Below are 17815 nucleotides of genomic sequence, written 5' to 3' on the forward strand. Positions count from 1 at the left end.
AGGTTCCCAAGAAAGTTGAACCGGCACTGGTTCTGGAACCAAGGTTCTTTGCCAGTGGAAAAGGCCCCTTTGTGTCTCAGAGGAGAGCTGTGGACAGTTAAGAATCCTGTCAACCAATGACACTATCGGTAGGCAGGATTGGGCAATTGCAAACACAACTTTTTTAATTTTTTATTAATGCAATTGGCTTCCAAACAGCAACTTTCTAGGGAGAGAAAGGATGATACACCTTGGTATCCCCATTGACAATATCATCGTTATTGTTGTGGTTTCTGAACTGTCCATAGACCATCAAATGAGACACGGTGAGTAGATGGAAATTGTACCATCTTTTAATGAGTGGCCACTGGCCAGGAATAATATATACAGTATTTTATTTCATATTAGTTTAGAGTCAATACAGATGATTAAAATATAGAACTTGATGCAGTCCCATTGTGCTCACATTCTGTCAGGTACACGCAGGGGCGTCACAAGGGGGAGGAAAGTGGGACTGAGTTACTAGGGCCCAAGGTGGAGGGGCCCTAGTAACTTTTGCTACTGAAAAATAGCAGATATACAAGCTCACAGCGCGGCACCGAGTGCCGCGCTGCGAGCTTGTAGATCTGCTATTTTTGAAAAGTCGTGAAAATGTGTTCAAATCTTTGAATATATGTATTTTTTAAGCGGACAATTGTAACTCAAATTTTGCACCTGGGGGGTCCTTGGAACTAAATATTTTGAGATGGGGGTCCGTGGCCAAATACATATCATCTTGGGGGTCCTTAACATGAAAAAGTTTGAGCACCACTGACATAGAAACATAGGTTTCTTGCACACATTTTCACGATTAAAAAAAGAAAATAGCAGATCTACAAGCTCGCAGCGCGGCACTCGGTGCCGCGCTGTGAGCTTGTATATCTGCTATTTTTCAATAGTTAACATTCATGGGGGGCCCGCAGTGAATCCTTGTACCCAGGGGCCCAGAATTTGGTGTGATGCCTCTGGGTACACGTCCACTTCCACAGAAATGTATTTTGTGTGTGTGTGTGTGTGTGTGTTGGAGGGGTCCTTTTTTTGGCAAAGAGAATTGGTGTAGAAGGAAAACAAAGAGTGGACGTAGTACAAACTGCTGGCGGACTCCGGTCAACGAAGTATATACAGTAGCATCTAAGTGGTTAAGTTACATCTGAATAGTATACCTTTTTACACTAACCTATCAATCCTTACTACGCCCCTGTTTTATAAGTGGATTTAGTTGGCGCCAGTGTTAATATTGAGAGCCAAGTTTGATTTGAGTTTTAGCCGTAGTCTTTTGAATACAGTTACATTTAGTTTTAGTCACCTTTTGGTCGACTCGAAGGCAGGCCTTGATGGCGTCATAATGCCAAATTCATACATGGGTATGTGCCGAAAATAGCTGATCTAAAAACTATTTTGGAAGCATAAAATGACTCGTCTTAGTTCTACTGGAGCTCTTGTCCACTAGTCCTCCCAAACATTTTTAGTCTAGTCTAAATGTTTTTGATGAAATTGACAATAAATTCTAGTTATAGTCATCATAGCTTAGTTTTTATTTAGTTATTGTCAGTAAAAAAAAAGGGTAGTCGATGAAAAGCTTTTCGTCACAATTTTTAGTCAACAAATGTTAGCGCTGTTGGCGCTTGACACTAAATAAAACCACCAACAAAAAACAAGATAAATAAAATGTTGTCTACTTACAGCCTCAGCGCAGCAATGAGGACGCTGCTAATCTGAAATGGGACGCCCGCATGTCACCAAACATGTTCGACAAGAAGTACAAATACAAACGTAGGCCACTGGAAAGACGTGGTTTCCTTCAGTACGTGGTTCATGTCAGCCGACTGACATGTCCCTTAAAGTGAACTTTCACAGAGTCTCTGAGTGTGTTGCAGAATGTGTGTTTGTGTGTGTGTGTGTGTGTGTGTGTGTGTGTGTGTGTGTGTGTGTGTGTGTGTGTGTGTGTGTAGGGCTGTCACAATTATGACATTTTACATGACGATTAATTGTCCCTCAAATAATTGCGATCAACGATTTTAATTGTGTTTCTGTCGTCGACCATTACGTTCCTGTTTGGCTTGTAGGCTTTGAAGTTGCTCATGGCAGATAGACGACACATAACCTAAATATACAAAGAAATGACTGACACATTTGACAACTTTATACTTAGAAAAAGAACATTGATAGTGGAAATGGCCGATCTACAAGCTCACAACTCGTCGCGATGCGAAATGTTTGAAAATATGAACATTTTTCAACATCTAAACGATTATGACAAAATAATTGTGATTATGACAAATTATGACAGATTATATGACAGATTAGACGATTATGTAATAATTGTGACAGCCCTGTGTGTGTGTGTGTGTGTGTGTGTGTGTGTGTGTGTGTGTGTGTGTCTCAAAGGTCATCGCCACTTTTGGACATTTTTGTCAAACCTATTATTTTGCCACAGAGAAAATGAGAAGACAATAATATTACTAGAAAAGACAGCCACGAATGACCATAACAGGTAACGCAGAGTGTACAAATAGTCACTCAGTGTTATGGGGGTCCTTGCAAATAAAACATTTGAGAACCACTGGCATTGACTAGTGGACTAGTGTGTCATAGTAAATACTGTAAGTGTCATACTGTACACGTTCCGAAGAAAACCTTAAGACTGACATTTCAGTACCGTAACAATTGGGTCTTATGATGAAAATAAGACGATTATCGTCGTTGTCGGGTGGAAACCTCGTATCTCCAAGTTTCAAATTTGTAGGTTCTTTCGCAAGTAAAGCCCTGCTTCATCATACAAGGCCTTCGCACAAAAGTAGTGAAATTGAAAGTGAAAGTAGTGCATTGCCTACATCTCCCAGGATGCTTTGAGGCAGGGGTTACTTCCTGAAAGACTGAGAGTTGCACGTTACTTCACTGTGTCCCGTGTCTGTCATTATACACATACAAGCCAAGGTTTTCACCCGACAACAACGTTATAATAGTGTGTATAAAAGAAAATCTAGAATTTGACACGGACACATTTGTCCGTATACGGACATGTTGATGACCCCTGGTGTGTGTGTGTGTGTGTGTGTGTGTGTGTGTGTGTGTGTGTGTGTGTGTGTGTGTGTGCGCGTGTAGTATATGTCTATGTAGAGAACAGGGGTCCGGTGGAAGCAGCCGTAAAGACAGGTCCTGTGTAGAGGCCTGGTCCGTCTGCAGGGACCTGGGGAAAGACATTGAAAATATAGGAACATTTTTCAACATGGAAACGATTATGGAAATTATGACAAAATAATTGAGATTAGACAATTATGTAATAATTGTGACAGCCCTACAAAGGCAGAGTGCAGTAACTACGTTTTCGGACACACCGACTTATTTGTGTCGCCCAAAGGTCAAATTAGCCTTCATTATATTGGGAGATGAGCAAGTAGCTCAATAACAGATATACAATTAGTGTAATATCACTTTTATGCCTTTATCTCATTTGGCTGATCAGCTGTAACACTTTTAAACCCATTTTTTGGTGAAATTCTTGAACGTAGTTACTGCACTCTGGCTTTGTAGTTAACAGACTAGTACTAGTTACCTCTCCCATGGCCTGCAGGGCCACCGTAGCAGCCATGGCCTTGGCGTGTTTCTTATTGGGACTGGCTGACTGGGGCTGGTGGTCCACGCCGTTTACCGTCACCTATAGGGTACACCACACAGGGACATTATTAGAAAAAGACAGAGAGAAACAGAAACGACAGGGGGGCCAGAATAAAGGAGAATGACAGGGGTCATCTATATGTGCGTACAAGGACAAATGTGAAAGACTTGTCCTTGTCTTGGCAAATACTATATTTTGTTTTCACACACCATTATATGTTCTTATTTTGATCATTAGACCCAATTACTGAATGTCAAGCCTCCGGGTTTTCTTCTGAATATGTCCGAGTTCACTAGTACTAGTTCTCAAATGTTTTATTTTGCAAGGACCCCCTTAACTCTGAGAGTGTACAAACATTTGTATTAGTGTCCACTCGTTTTCTATATCCGTGGCAAAAATGTAATTTTTACAAAAATGTCCACCACAAGCCAGCAGGGAAATCTCTCTCTTTCGAACGAAAGGAGCGTCGGGAGGGTTAGCGACTCACCCCACGGAGTTTAGGGTAAGGGTAAGGGTTAGGTTTGGGTGTAGAAAAGATAACACATAGAAACAGCAAAGCGCTCCCCAAGCCAGCATGGCTATGACCCCAGAAGAAGAAACATGCATTGGTACTGTAAGTCATGTCTCATTTATGCTGTCACACGACGCTGCCACACACCAGAAATAGCAGTTCTATAAGCTCACAATGCGTCACATCCGCAGAGTTTGCACAGGCTTTGGGCTATTTTTGGGCACCCAACACCACTGTATGACAAGAGGTGTAAATCAGCCTTTTAGGTTGCTTGGTGGATGTAGTTCTCACAAACTGGAGATGTACGCACATTTAGAGCATCTGGGTCATTTTAGATTTTGGCGTTGGCTGTTCAAAAACAGCAGATCTACAAGCTCAGAGCGCTTAGCAGCTTGTACATCTGCTATTTTTGTGTGAGAACTACTGATTTAGGTGGCATTTGTAGAATGGGCCACAGGTCTTAATGGATTCAAATGGACATAAAGAGAGCGCACGCACGCGCGCACACACACACACACACACACACACACACACACACGCCCACCTTGAAGAGGAAGTTCTTGCGGTGGTCAGGGCCACTGTGATGAACCATAACAAAGTCAGGCTGCATGATCCTCTTCTTGTTGCACAGCTCAATCAGAGCAGACACCGGGTGCTTCCCTGGATGGAAAGACAGATGGACACACATACACACACACACACACACACATTTAGGCGGAGCTGGGGTGGGGGGTGGTGACACTTTTGTCAAACGTAGTGAGAATGTCATTTGCAGTCTCAGTGTTTTTTCTTTCTTCAGGAATGTGTGTGTGTTTCTATCTCACCCATCAGATCCTTGGTGACCACCAGTCCTCCTGTTTGCTTCAGAGGTTTCTCTCCTAAAGCAACCAGGCCTATAAGAAGCACAATTTACAATTTAGGCATTTAGCAGACGCTATTAATCCAGAGCGACTTACAATAAGTAAGGTAATACATCAAAAGAACAAGCAAGCTAATACATCAAATACATAGAAATATCAATCTAGAGAAAAATAACGTAGGTAGACAGAGCACCTAATCAATAAAAACGTATATAAGCTTAAAAACCTAAAAATAAAAACGCTATCTAGCTTTCATGTATGGTCATTGGGGGAAGATGAGTGCTACGGTGAGTGCTATGGGCCTAGGTGGAGTCTGAATAGGTGAGGCCACGGTGGAAGCTAGGAGTGAGTCTGTTGTTCTAAGTGCGACAGGGAATTTATTCCACAGTTTGAGGGCCAGGAGGGCGAATGTTTAACTCCTTCGTTAGCCAGCCAAATATTATTTTGACACATTTTTTTAATTAATCATCTGTGGAACCCCCAAAATAAAGAATTTGGGGGGTCGGTTTGTTCAAAGCATCCCCGGACTTGCACGTGCAGCCCCGTTTTAATAGTAACCCAACACTGCACGCGACGAAAATGGCAGCAGATCTACAAGCTTGTAGATCTGCACGTGACCCGCTGTACGGCGAAGAATAACTCGAGCTGGGGAGGACTGGGGAGGTGTGCTCACATTGTTGCTTTTGTAGCCAAATATATATCGCCAATCGGCGAACGTTGGGCCGACGATGACGTTAAGAATATTGTGTCTTATCGCCCAACTCTAATCCCACACCCCTGACCTTTGCGGTCGATCTTGAAGTCGATGATGATCGGCTCCACGGTGCCCTCGCGGTTCCTCCCCAGGCCTTCTCCCGTCCGCCAACCCATCTTCCTCATCAGGAACTCCCCCACGCCTCCCGACACCGGAGCTGCTCGCAGAAACTGGTCCTGGACGCACACGCACGCACACATACACACACACAGAGAGAGAGAGAGAGAGAGAGACAGAGGAAGGACAGAACGAAAAAGAAAGCAAGACAGACAGAGGGGTAAAGAGAGGTAGTGTGGCACAGTGAGGTGATGAGAGAGAGAGAGAGAAGGGGAGAGAGAGCACAAAGGAGAATATAAGCGTTCATCTAAGGAAACATGCCTGCCTGTCAAATACATGAAGTTATGTTAAAATGACACAGGCACAAAAGCACACACACACACGTACATGCACTCTCAATCATGCCTGTACGCACCCCCACCTCCACACATACACCCACACACACTTGCACACACGCGCACGCACACACACACACACACACACACACACACACACACGTGACATGTGTTAAGTTAATAAATGTTTTTGCTGTAAAATCACCATATTCCATTCCATCTGTTCTCTCTCTGTGATTGACACACGTACGGACACACACACACGCACACACACCCACACACACATACATTGGCAGTAGGTGAAGTTGGCGTGTTGTTGGTACGTACCTAGCCCCTCCTCTCCGCCCCCTTCATCGCCCCCGGCAACAGAGAGGGGGCCGGTGTCAGCGACCCTGAAACAGTCTAACATACAGAGAGGTGAAAGTTCACGGGGTCACCGCGCATGATGACCACCGCCAACTTCCACCCCCCCTCCCCCGCCCTGTGTAGACTGCACAGGCCCAGACCGGGCCGAGCGGGACCGGACCGGGCCGGATCAGGCCAGACCAGACCCAGGCACAAAAACCTAAACGTGCCGGCCTAAAAAACCAGGCCAGGCTAGATTAGGTTACAAATAAAGCCACACTCCTAGACCTGTCTCTCCAAGGACTGTTCTCTCATCTCACTCATTTATTTATTTTCCACTGCGTAGAACTGGACTCAACTTGACTAGTTTTATTTTCCACTGTATATGGGACCCCTCGATGTAGCTGGTCATCATAGAGACATCCAACCGCTGCTTAGTAAAGTGTTAAGCAATGCTAAAGTGAATTCTAAGCCAGGGGTTCCCAAACTTTTTTGGCTCAGGGCACCCCTATAAATATCTTTTTCATCCGAGGCACCCCTACATTATTATATTCCTCATTTTCACTCCCAGCACCTTATATTTATAGCATATTTTAGAGATTAATGTCCAAATTTTAAATGTCCAAATGAATTTCGAATATTATCAAATGATCTCGCGGCACCCCTGGACTGCCGTCGTGGCACCCCAGGGTGCCCCGTCACCCACTTTGAAAACCCCTGTTCTAAGCTAAGGCTAATTCTGTCTGGAAAGTATCTCTATTTCACTTGTACAATAAAAAAGGGGGGGAAAAAATGGCCATTCATTTCACAATCTAGTTTAAAAGTTAAAGTTAACATCATTCGGGAGCTTACTGACATGCAGTTATAGGGAGAGTCTGTTGAAACGCAATTACCCAAAATTGTTCTAGTGACGATTCGCCCTGGTCAATCAGTAGTCCAAAGTATTTTCACGTCACATTTTGGTATAGCCTTTAGCTCGCATGGAACCTCGACGGAGTGGAGCTGATACCAAAAAAAGAACCAGGTACTTTCGCCAAACGGAAAACCGTGAAAGGCGAGTAGACAGCAGAGTTGAGTCGGTTCTACACAATGGAAAAGTGACATTATTTACTTTATTGAAAAGAGGACCGGTGGTCACAAATCACTAGATCCATGTCACAGCAGCCATCTTAATGGATAAACAAAACTAAAGGTGATAACATTAATTGTGGGCGTATTTTATTTGGGCGTTACTGTGTGCCAGCGTGGATAGCTTCATGCTGGCACACAGTAATAAATTAAACACTCCAAATGAATGCTATTAACTTCAGCTGTGTTGACCTGTCAAAAATGGCTGCTGTGAAAAGGGTCCATATCGTAAATCCTTCCCCCTGAAGTGAAGACACGATTTATGGAGGGGAAACAAAAGGATATGTGACACTTTGGGAAAACCAGTCCAAAACCCCATCAGACCAGAGCTACACCGCCATCATCCCCGCCGCTCCATACCCGAGTCACAGGCCTAGATCCAGGGACAGCCTTTGTTAGCCAGGATCCCAGTGCTGTCACACCTCCCCTCACATGCACACACACACGGGCATACATGCTCAGACCTTGGAATCATTTTCATATATGCTTAATCTGTTTGGTATGGAAACATGGCAACATAACACAGTCACACACACACTTGTTTCTGTTAGTGTAGTTGCTGCGGTAATTGAATCCGGGTAGCGAGAGTGTGAGTCAGGTGCTGTCATGTTTATCCATGTCCGTGGCTGGCATGTCTCATGTTAGCGACAGCTGCCACGTTAAAGCTGCCACGTTAAAGGTGCATTGACGTGCAGACGATGCCCGCTCTGCCCAGATACGCGGTCGGGTGACATTGGTTTGTTTTGGGCAGGTCGCCATGGCATAGGGGCTACAGCACATGAACCAAGTGACACTAGTATGGATACATCTCAACTGTGTCCTACTTGATATTTCCTGGCCTGAACCGGACGTTCAAGCCAGGAAGTAACCATGTTGAAGGTTGTCTTGGTTCTTATTTCTGCTCCTAGGGGCGAGGAGGGATCTCAGAATAGCTATGAGCGAGCCGTTGATACACGACAGCAGCCTTCCTCGAAGAAGCTCAGCCGAATGTCATGTGAAAGAGATGGCAGAGAAACAGTGAGTGGTGTCCGTCATGCTGCTATGTAACGTCACAATTACAAGCATTCACATGGCTGCCTGCCACATTAGCTGCTTATTTCAAGAACAAAACTGGCACTGACATAAACCATACATTTTTGCATCTCATTATTGTTCTGAATGTTATTTGAGTGAAACCTCACGTGCAGTGTTTCCCACAGAGTGTGACTGTTGAGGGAATACGAGTGTTGGTCAAGCGGTCACTTGTACAGTTGAGGCTGCATGAATGAAAAAGCAAATACATAAATGATTTGTAACTTGGGACAATGTGTGAGAGAACTAACATTCTAGTTTTATCCAGTGTACCGCCATTAAAATTAAGATCGGATTAATTATAAACCTGTTTAAAACTCTCGATTAAGTATAATCCCGGATTAATCTAATCTACAGTATGTTGGCGCGACAGAGCCTTAGCCTTAGTTTCCTTTGACTGGGAACCTGGATGACACCTAGAAACACAACTGTTCTCATAAATAATGTGTGTGTAAAATTGTGTCTGTTAACAAAAGTGGATAGGTGGATTTAGTTGTGTTTTGTTTTTGGTGTGTGTGACTTGCATACCCAACTCCATCTTATCTCTAAACGATGTTTAAATCAAAGCGGTGTTAAGTTTGTCCTATGCTGCATATGGGAGCTTAAATGTACAGGCAGAATGAACTCAGTGACCGATGTGTGAGGTAAGGTTTTGGTAACATGAGCGGAGAGACTTTTAGTAGCAACTATTAGCAGAACAAACTAATGCCTCATTCACACTACAGATATATAGTTGAACGTTTTGCTTGGTAATTCAATGTAATCTCAATGGAAACCAGCTTTAAAGGCTGGGCGTGTCGGCTGTCCTTGGAATCCAGCCTTTAAAGCTGGTTTCCATTGAGATTACATTGAATTACCAAGCAAAACTATATATCTGTAGTGTGAAAGAGGCATAAGCCATATCGAACTATGCCTACCTTCCTGTCATGCATATTTTGCTACATTTATCTCAAGTCCTTATAGGCTAGGGGGAAACACCCTGTGATATATAAAAACGATTTTTTTCCAACTGTAAATATGTCACCTTTTTTAAGTGACAAAGTTGTGTGACAAGAGTATAAATGAACCTTAACAGTAAGTAAGCAGTCAGGGGTTTCTGTCATTAATTATATTCATGTTTTATTCACTTCTCTGAATCAGCTTGGGAGGATTTAGCAAGGCCACTGTAGCTACTCGTATCTTAGCCAACACGAGAAGCTCTTTCTTACTAACCGACAAGAGACCAGGTGTGAGTAAAGCAGTGCCTCATGTGCAGCGTGTATCCCAATTTACACCTTCACACACACACACACACACACACACACACACACACACACACACACGCCATTAATACTGCCACAACGCAATATGAGAAGGTGTCTTAGATGCTATTGACACATGGCAGACTTTGGCATTCACCTGTCCTTATTCTGGTATGCCGCACGCACGCACGCACGCACACACGCACACACATGCACTCACTCACACTTAAGGGAGGTAGTGACAGGCTACAGTGCTGGGATTCCCTTTAACTCACAATTCTCTTTGATGCTTGCTGCCTGCAGCGCCCCTGTCCAACCCTCCTTCATCCTCCTACTGGCCTGTCATCAGATATAGTCCCCAAACATGCGCGTACAACAGGATTCAAATGTCGGTTGTTGGGCAGGTTCTCTGGGTATAATCTCACGACGTGGAGGTTTTCGAGCGGTAGGGACAGCCAAGAGAACAGAGCTAATTGGAGCTAATCAGTGTTAGAGGACTTCTCAGAGGACAAGCAGGGGGAAGACAGTGGAACAGAACCCACGGCCCCAGAATATAGAGGCCTCTGTCCCTTGCTCCTCTGGGGGGGAGAGGAATCTGGCCAGGGTCGCTGCACTCGGCAGGCATCGACTCTGGCTTCACGTCCCGTTCGCTAGAGACAAGGGATGTTGCGGGGATGAGGAGCGGATCTGCGTCTGGATCAAGACTTACTCTGTCATCTCTCCGCCTCGTTCCTTCCTTCCTTCCCTGCCTCACTCTCTCAGTTTTATCTCTCTCCGAGTCTCCCCCTCCCCGACCCCCTTTTCCGAGGAGAGGGGCTCCAGAGAGAAGTGGCAATAGAGCGGCCCCCGCCCAGTGGCGGTCAGCCCGCACTGCAGCAGCCGTACCTGCTTTGGCGAGAACACAGTGAGACATCTGCATTGGTCAACGCCTTTTATTTTACGAGGAGCAACCCAGAGCCGCACTGTGACAGAGTTTCACCTCAAGGATAGGTCTGAGGGTCCGATAGAATATGTATTTTTGCCTAGTGACACTAGTACTGGAATGGCATCTTCTGTCCAAATACATAAACTGATAGGCTGGTTTTCTTTTGTGACACGGCAACCTGAACCTACTTATAACAAAACTGCTCTTTAGGTGCCCCCCGGAATCAGTCGGGTGTTTCTCTACCAGAGCAACACATTCTGGAAGCTACTCAACAAACCAAACCCTGCGTCCTCCCTTGAAATTCACCCACCCCATTAGTATAGAGTCATCGATAACAATCAATTTGACAAATTCACCTGGACAAATTATTTGTCTGAAAAGGGAAAGAGTATATCTAGAGACTTCATGCGGCGTTCGGGTTTGGTTTGGGGAGTGGGCCTGCTGACCGTATCTGTGGTGACAACTGGTTTTATCTTGCGGCTCTGGGTGCAAGACGAACTGGGCGTGAGCAATGCAGGCGCCTGCAGCGTGCGGCGGACAGCTGGGATATGAAGTTGAAAAGCAGTATGTGGATGGGAATGCATGTGGATACATGTGGCTAGATGTGGATACATGTAGATACATGTGGCTGGATGCATCCGTCTCTGCACGGCTAGACTGTACTGTATATTATGTGGTAAGAGGATGCAAGCACTGCTCAAGTTTCTTCTAGTAATAATAGTTACTGGGTGCGCAGTAAGCAAAGACCTATAACTGTCAGAAGGATTACCAGCACTCAACAACAGAAAGGTATTTCGGGCAAATGTTATTTAGTTGGAATCCGGCCGCATACAAAACAATGTACTGTGCGGTTTCGGCACAAAGCTTTCTTCAGCTTTATACAGTCTATACTGTGTGAAATTGAAAAAGGATTCGAGACAAAACGCATATATTCTTCTGTATGCAGCCCATGCCAACTAAATAAAAAGTGCCCCAAAGGACATTTCCGGGAGTGCTGGTAATCCTTATACTGTGTATCGTCGTTGTCGGGTGGAAACCTCGTATTTCCAAGTTTCAAATTTGTACGTTCTTTCGCAAAGTAAAGCCCTGCTTCATCATACAAGGCCTTCACACAAAAGTAGTGAAAACAGCAGATCTACAAGCACACAACGCCGGTGCGAGGCGTTGTGTGCTTGTAGATCAGCTGTTTTCACTAGTTAAAATCTTTTTTTAAATGATAAATGCAAAACGAACAGTTTTGGACATACAAGGTTTTCACCCGACAACGACGATATACAAGAAGTGTGCATGTGTGTACCTGTACACTTGCTTGTGATGTATATGGTGTGTAAGAATGAATGAAATTGCTAAGTGTGTGAATCCATCTAGCTGTGTACCTCGTGTGTGAGAGAAAGAGAAACAGTTGACAAATGGATGTGTATATACAGTATGTACGCAGTGAGTGTGTGTGAGAGAGTCCTGTGCGTTACCTTTTTGAGCCATGCCTGGGGCCCACTGTTGGACAGCTCCTCAGAGCTGAGGACCTGCGCTCCAGTGGAGCCGGTGAACAGTCCTGGAATGGTGTTGGACTGGGCCCACGCATCCACCTGGGTAAGGGGGGCAAAACACTCATTGAATAAACCATTGGTTTTCAGATTATTAACTCATTTGCTGCTATGCCCGAAAATCCCGAAAAAATCCAGTTGTACCGCCCTGCCATGCCCGTAGAACCCGGAAATTTCCCGTTTTTGATTTTTTTTTTTTTTTCAAAATGTAGTAGGCATGATAGCAATCGCGAAATTGCACGTTTAACCCCCATTGCAACCCCATCTTTCAAACATGGCAGCCATCTTTGTTTACATTTTAGGAAAACATAATGGCTGCAATCTCATGAATGCCTGAACGGATTTCCATTCGGATTTTTTTTGTTTGAAAGCTGTGAGCAATGTGGACACACGTGGTGCATTATCTAGGCATGGGTGTGCATGATCCGTGCACTATGAATTACATGGAAGTCTATGGAGACAGGGGCATATGAGAGTACGAAGGTATTGTTAAATGGCAGCAAATGAGTTAACTTAATTGCTTTCTCACTCAACAGTAAGCCTAAACAAACCAACAAAAAGGTAGAGCCATATGACTCTACCTTATAACTCCAGGAGAGACATAACGTCCGAATATTAGCGCCCTCTCCTGGAAGTTATAATTTATGGCTACCAGGAAGTGATTTGGGACTCCAAATTGATGTTTACGTGTGGTGGAAATTTGAGAGCAGCATTACGGGAGATGTTCTTACTGTACACACCCCCGCGACCCCTCATCAGCTTACAGTGCTCAAACAAGGTAAAAGAACGAGCGTTCGTATTGGCGACGCGCTGCTGTCAGAATTGGGACGAGCGATAACGTTCGAAGCAGTAAAAGAGTTATAGATCTTTAACTCTCGAGAGTGTAAAATGAAACTAATGAAACGCTTTTCAAAAACCCTAGAAGGATTTAGAAGACATTTGTAGAATCGGCCTCATGGTCTTAAAGGGGAGTTTCGGTCAAAAACGACTTTCCTACCTTTGAAATGATGATCCAGGAAGGCTCTGGGCTGATCCAGGTGTTGTTTTACCCAAAGCAGCATTTTGTTCATTTTTCGATTTTCTCCCCTGCACCCCACGGCTCCAAAACGGCACCTTTTGGGTCTACCCGTAATCCGGTTATTATTCTCGCTCAAAATTCACTTTTCTCGCTCGGTCTCAGTACCTCATACTGTAGTTAGCATATCCGAGCTACATCAGCTCCTGGTCGCCGCCATGTTTGTTTACAACAAGCTCAACTCTGAACTCCCAGCCCAGGAGAGAAACACTGGGAAATCCCTAACCCGTTGGGAAACGCGCGTTCACGAGCTGCTGCTGCTGCTGCTGCTGCTGCTCTCACAGCTCCACCTCCCTCCCCCCACAGCCTGTTACCTGTTGAGGCAGACAAGAGGCTACACCATATCACTCTGCAGACTTTGTCGACATAGTTACATCTTTTTTCTTTGGCTAAGAGCATTTTTGTGTTTTATTGTTCGTCGCGCGTCGGGGAGTCACGCAATACAAAACGGGATTTCCCAGTGTTTTCTCCCGGGCTGGGAGTTCAGAGTTGAGCTTGTTGTAAACAAACATGGCGGCGACCAGGAGCTGATGTAGCTCGGATATGCTAACTACAGTATGAGGGACTGAGACCGAGCGAGAAAAGTGAATTTTGAGCGAGAATAATAACCGGATTACGGGTAGACCCAAAAGGTGCCGTTTTGGAGCCGTGGGGTGCAGGGGAGAAAATCGAAAAATGAACAAAATGCTGCTTTGGGTAAAACAACACCTGGATCAGCCCAGAGCCTTCCTGGATCATCATTTCAAAGGTAGGAAAGTCGTTTTTGACCGAAACTCCCCTTTAATGGGTTAAAGGTTGTAAAATGTACAATTTAGGCATTTAGTAGACACTCTTAATCCAGAGCGATTGACAGTTGACAAGCAAGCTAATACATCAATAAATCAACATTAACATATGAAATGCATATAATCTAAGAAAAAGAAAAATGTAGATAGACCAAGGCACGCACCTATCAGTAAAGAAATAAGAAAAAATAAAACATTTAAAAATGCAATCTAAGTTACATGTATGGCATTGGTCATTTGAGGAGAAATCACACAGTAGACATCTGCGGTGTCTGAGCGAGTGTGCGTGGGTGTGCGTGTGTATGAAAGAGTACCTGCTCTTGTGCGCGGCTCAGCATGCAAATGGCACTGACATCGTAGGGGTTCTCGGCCAATTTGCGCTGGGCTTTGATCCGCTCTGTGACGGCCTGTGAGATGTCTACTGGCTGGAGAGAGACCAGAACAACGTACAGGTGAGTAGAAATATCGTGAAAGCATCCTCCGTCATGCACTGGGATCCATTTGCCGAGCTGCATATCCGGTACCACTCTCCTCCAGCATCTCACCTGTTGTGGAGGCTCTGGAAACACGCTGTCAGTGGCCGCCACAAACGTGGGCTCCGTGACCGCCGGCGAAGCCTCCTCCCCGGACGATGGCGCTGGCGTTGCCACAGGGACGGCTGGTGTGGTCTTGCTGCCGGCAGATGTAGCAGAAACAGCAGCAGCAGCAGCAGCAGCAGAGGCTTTGGTCTTGTCTGTCTTCTCCACTGGAACCCAATCGCCGTACACGCTCGGCGTGTCGCCCTCCTGTTAGATCAATAAAGACCACGTTATCTTATGTGTTTTTGAGCGGTGGTCACAACGTCTCCATAGCGTGGCTGTGTGTGTATCCGTGTATGTATGTATGTGTGTCTGTCTGTCTGTCTGTATGTTAGTCCCCCAGGAATCCGCGATTCCACGATCACAGAATTTATCGCGGAACTCGCGACCACCCGCGGATTTCTCGGCCATTCGCGGACTTTTCTGACGGCCGCGGAATAACAGTCGCGAATGGCGGCAGAGCGGCGGGAGTAGTTATTACTACTATTATAAAACGATTTGTACATGGTCTGGCCAGTGGCCACCTCATACAGAGCCTGGGGGAATAGCTTAGCTTCCCTCCTGCTAGCACTGATGCTGGATGGGTCCGGTCCCACATTCGTTCCTGACAGAAACTGTGTCCTGAACTATAGTTCCTCTATGCCTCTATGGTCCTGGCAATAACAATGCTAATGCAGAAGAGAATAAATAAATATTACACCCATACTAGGTAGTAGGTAGGCTATCCTCTAAAATGTGGTTACTATGTATGAACATGGTTTGGATGACAATATAGTCTTTGCAACAGAAAGTAATTATTAAAAACATTAGCAATTAGATATAATAATAGATTTAGATTTAATCAGATTAGATTGTTATTCTCAAAAATGATTTTTCGATTATTCTAACCACTAATTACAATTAATTGTAGCTATTTCATGAAGGGTTTTACTTGATTGTTAGAACTGTATATTTTTTAGCTTGATAACTGGTAATTTTAGGTTGTTTTTTAAAGTCCACGGAATCAAGAAATGTTCTCCGCAGAATCAGGATTGTTCTCCGCGGAATCAAGACTTTTTCTCCGCGGATTCCTGGGGGGACTGGTATGTAGCCTCTGGTGTATGTAGCCCGAGTACCCCTGGGTGACCAGAGAGGTGCTGTTGAGTCTAGCTTGCCCTGAGCATCAACTGCAATAGCAGTGGTGGCCTGAGTGAGCAAGTATGGCTCACACTCTCTCTCTCACACACACACACACACACACACACACACACACACACACACACACACACACACACACACACACACACACACACACACACACACACACACACACACACACACACACACACACACACACACACACACACACACACACACACACACACACACACACACACACACACACACACTTCAAACATGGGTTTGATTTTTTACCTCTGTTTTACCTAATAATAATAAATGCAGTCGGGCTTTGATTGGTTTACACTTTCAACCTAACGTTACTATTGGCAATGTCACTATAGGTGAACATTTTCAACAACAAAAGAATACATTTTACAAATGTCTCCCAAAATAGATTTACAGTGAAAAAGATAGCTAACGATGCCTCACAATGCGAAGCAAACCTTATTTGACACGCATTGATGAGCGATCCCAGCACTCAAAAATGTAAAGGTGGAGAGGGCGGGCGTAAAATCAAGATACTTTATTCATTACAAAAATATTTTGGCTTTTTAACCTTTTTGTAGTACCTTGATGTTACGCCTGCCTTCTCCTCCTTTACTTTTTTGAGTGCTCGGATCGCTCCTCTTCTTTCAAGTTTTAGTCCCATTGATCCTAGGAGTTTACAACAGTACCTTCTTACGATGCTGAGAGCCTGACGACACAGGGAACTCCTTAGCCATTCCTGCATCGCTGCGGACAGCTGGACGAACAGACATATTCTGAAAGAGAAGAGGAGAGGGTGTGCTAGTCTTAAATTGATGTGTTACATTAAAACAACTGTATATGTGCATATGTATATGGGACGTTTTTAAACGGTTGACTGTGCATGTTTAGGAAAATTAACCAAAAATTTAAACTAACTCATGATATAACGTATTAAAATATTATATGTGACTGTAACAAGCAGCACATTTGAATTCTACTGAATTTACAAATTAAATCACTTCAGATGACTTTTTATTTTTGAAAGACGACTGTTTAAGTTGGTTTGGACACTTTTGTTCACCTTGTAGGCCATGTCTGAAATGAGATGGTTGACTTTGTTTGCTGCATTCAAGTACTTATATCAGTTGGTGTTACATATAATAAACAGTTGCTGTTTTGTGTGTATGCAAGGCTCATGCTATGCGTAGGGCTGTCACGATTAGGACATTTTACATGACGATTAATTGTCACTCAAATAATTGCAATTAACGATTTAATTGTGTTTTTGTCGTTGACAATTACATTTCTGTTTGGCACGGCACATATGCCAAATAACCTAAATATACAAAGAAATTAAGGACATATTTGACAACTTTACACTTTAAAAAGAACATTAATAGTGGAAATAGCCGATCTACAAGCTCACAACGCGTCGCGATGCGACGCGTTGTGAGCTTGTAGATCTGCTATTTCCACAATTTTTTACTTAAAAAGAATATATATGAACATTTTTCAACATGGAAACGATTATGAAAAATAATCGTGATTATGTCAAATGATTGCGATTAGACGATTATGTAATAATTGTGACAGCCCTAGCTATGCGCTGTGCCATAAAACTATCCAAACACCCTACACTCCCCAGTGTGTGTGTGTGTGTGGTTGTTATAATCTTACACCGATGCTGAAGCTGATGGCTTTAGTCTCCTTCAGGGCAGAACCTCCAAACGGCTTCCCTTCATCCTCCTCGTCTGAAACGTGGGGCTTCGCCACCGGCAGCTCGCCTTTACTGTCCACAATCATCTTACATTTCTGCAGGTGCAGGCACATGCAAAGGAACA

General features: G+C 44.3%; 1 protein-coding gene across 1 annotated transcript in view; it reads right to left on the minus strand.

Moving 5' to 3' along the window:
• Positions 1-935: 935 nt before the first annotated feature.
• Positions 936-17815, minus strand: part of sonb (SON DNA and RNA binding protein b) — a gene marked incomplete at its 5' end in the record, with an annotated part of 38148 nt that continues 21268 nt past the window's right edge. The window contains 10 exons of the mRNA XM_080720376.1: positions 936-3208; positions 3575-3676; positions 4693-4808; positions 4973-5041; positions 5791-5938; positions 12334-12450; positions 14583-14693; positions 14814-15053; positions 16682-16768; positions 17652-17786. Coding sequence (XP_080576502.1) covers positions 3131-3208; positions 3575-3676; positions 4693-4808; positions 4973-5041; positions 5791-5938; positions 12334-12450; positions 14583-14693; positions 14814-15053; positions 16682-16768; positions 17652-17786 — 1203 coding nt within the window. The 3' untranslated portion in view covers positions 936-3130. The remainder of the gene's footprint in view (positions 3209-3574; positions 3677-4692; positions 4809-4972; positions 5042-5790; positions 5939-12333; positions 12451-14582; positions 14694-14813; positions 15054-16681; positions 16769-17651; positions 17787-17815) is intronic.

This window comes from Nannobrachium achirus (genome assembly GCF_963921795.1).
Source record: "Nannobrachium achirus genome assembly, chromosome: 24".
Classification (NCBI taxonomy): domain Eukaryota; kingdom Metazoa; phylum Chordata; class Actinopteri; order Myctophiformes; family Myctophidae; genus Nannobrachium; species Nannobrachium achirus.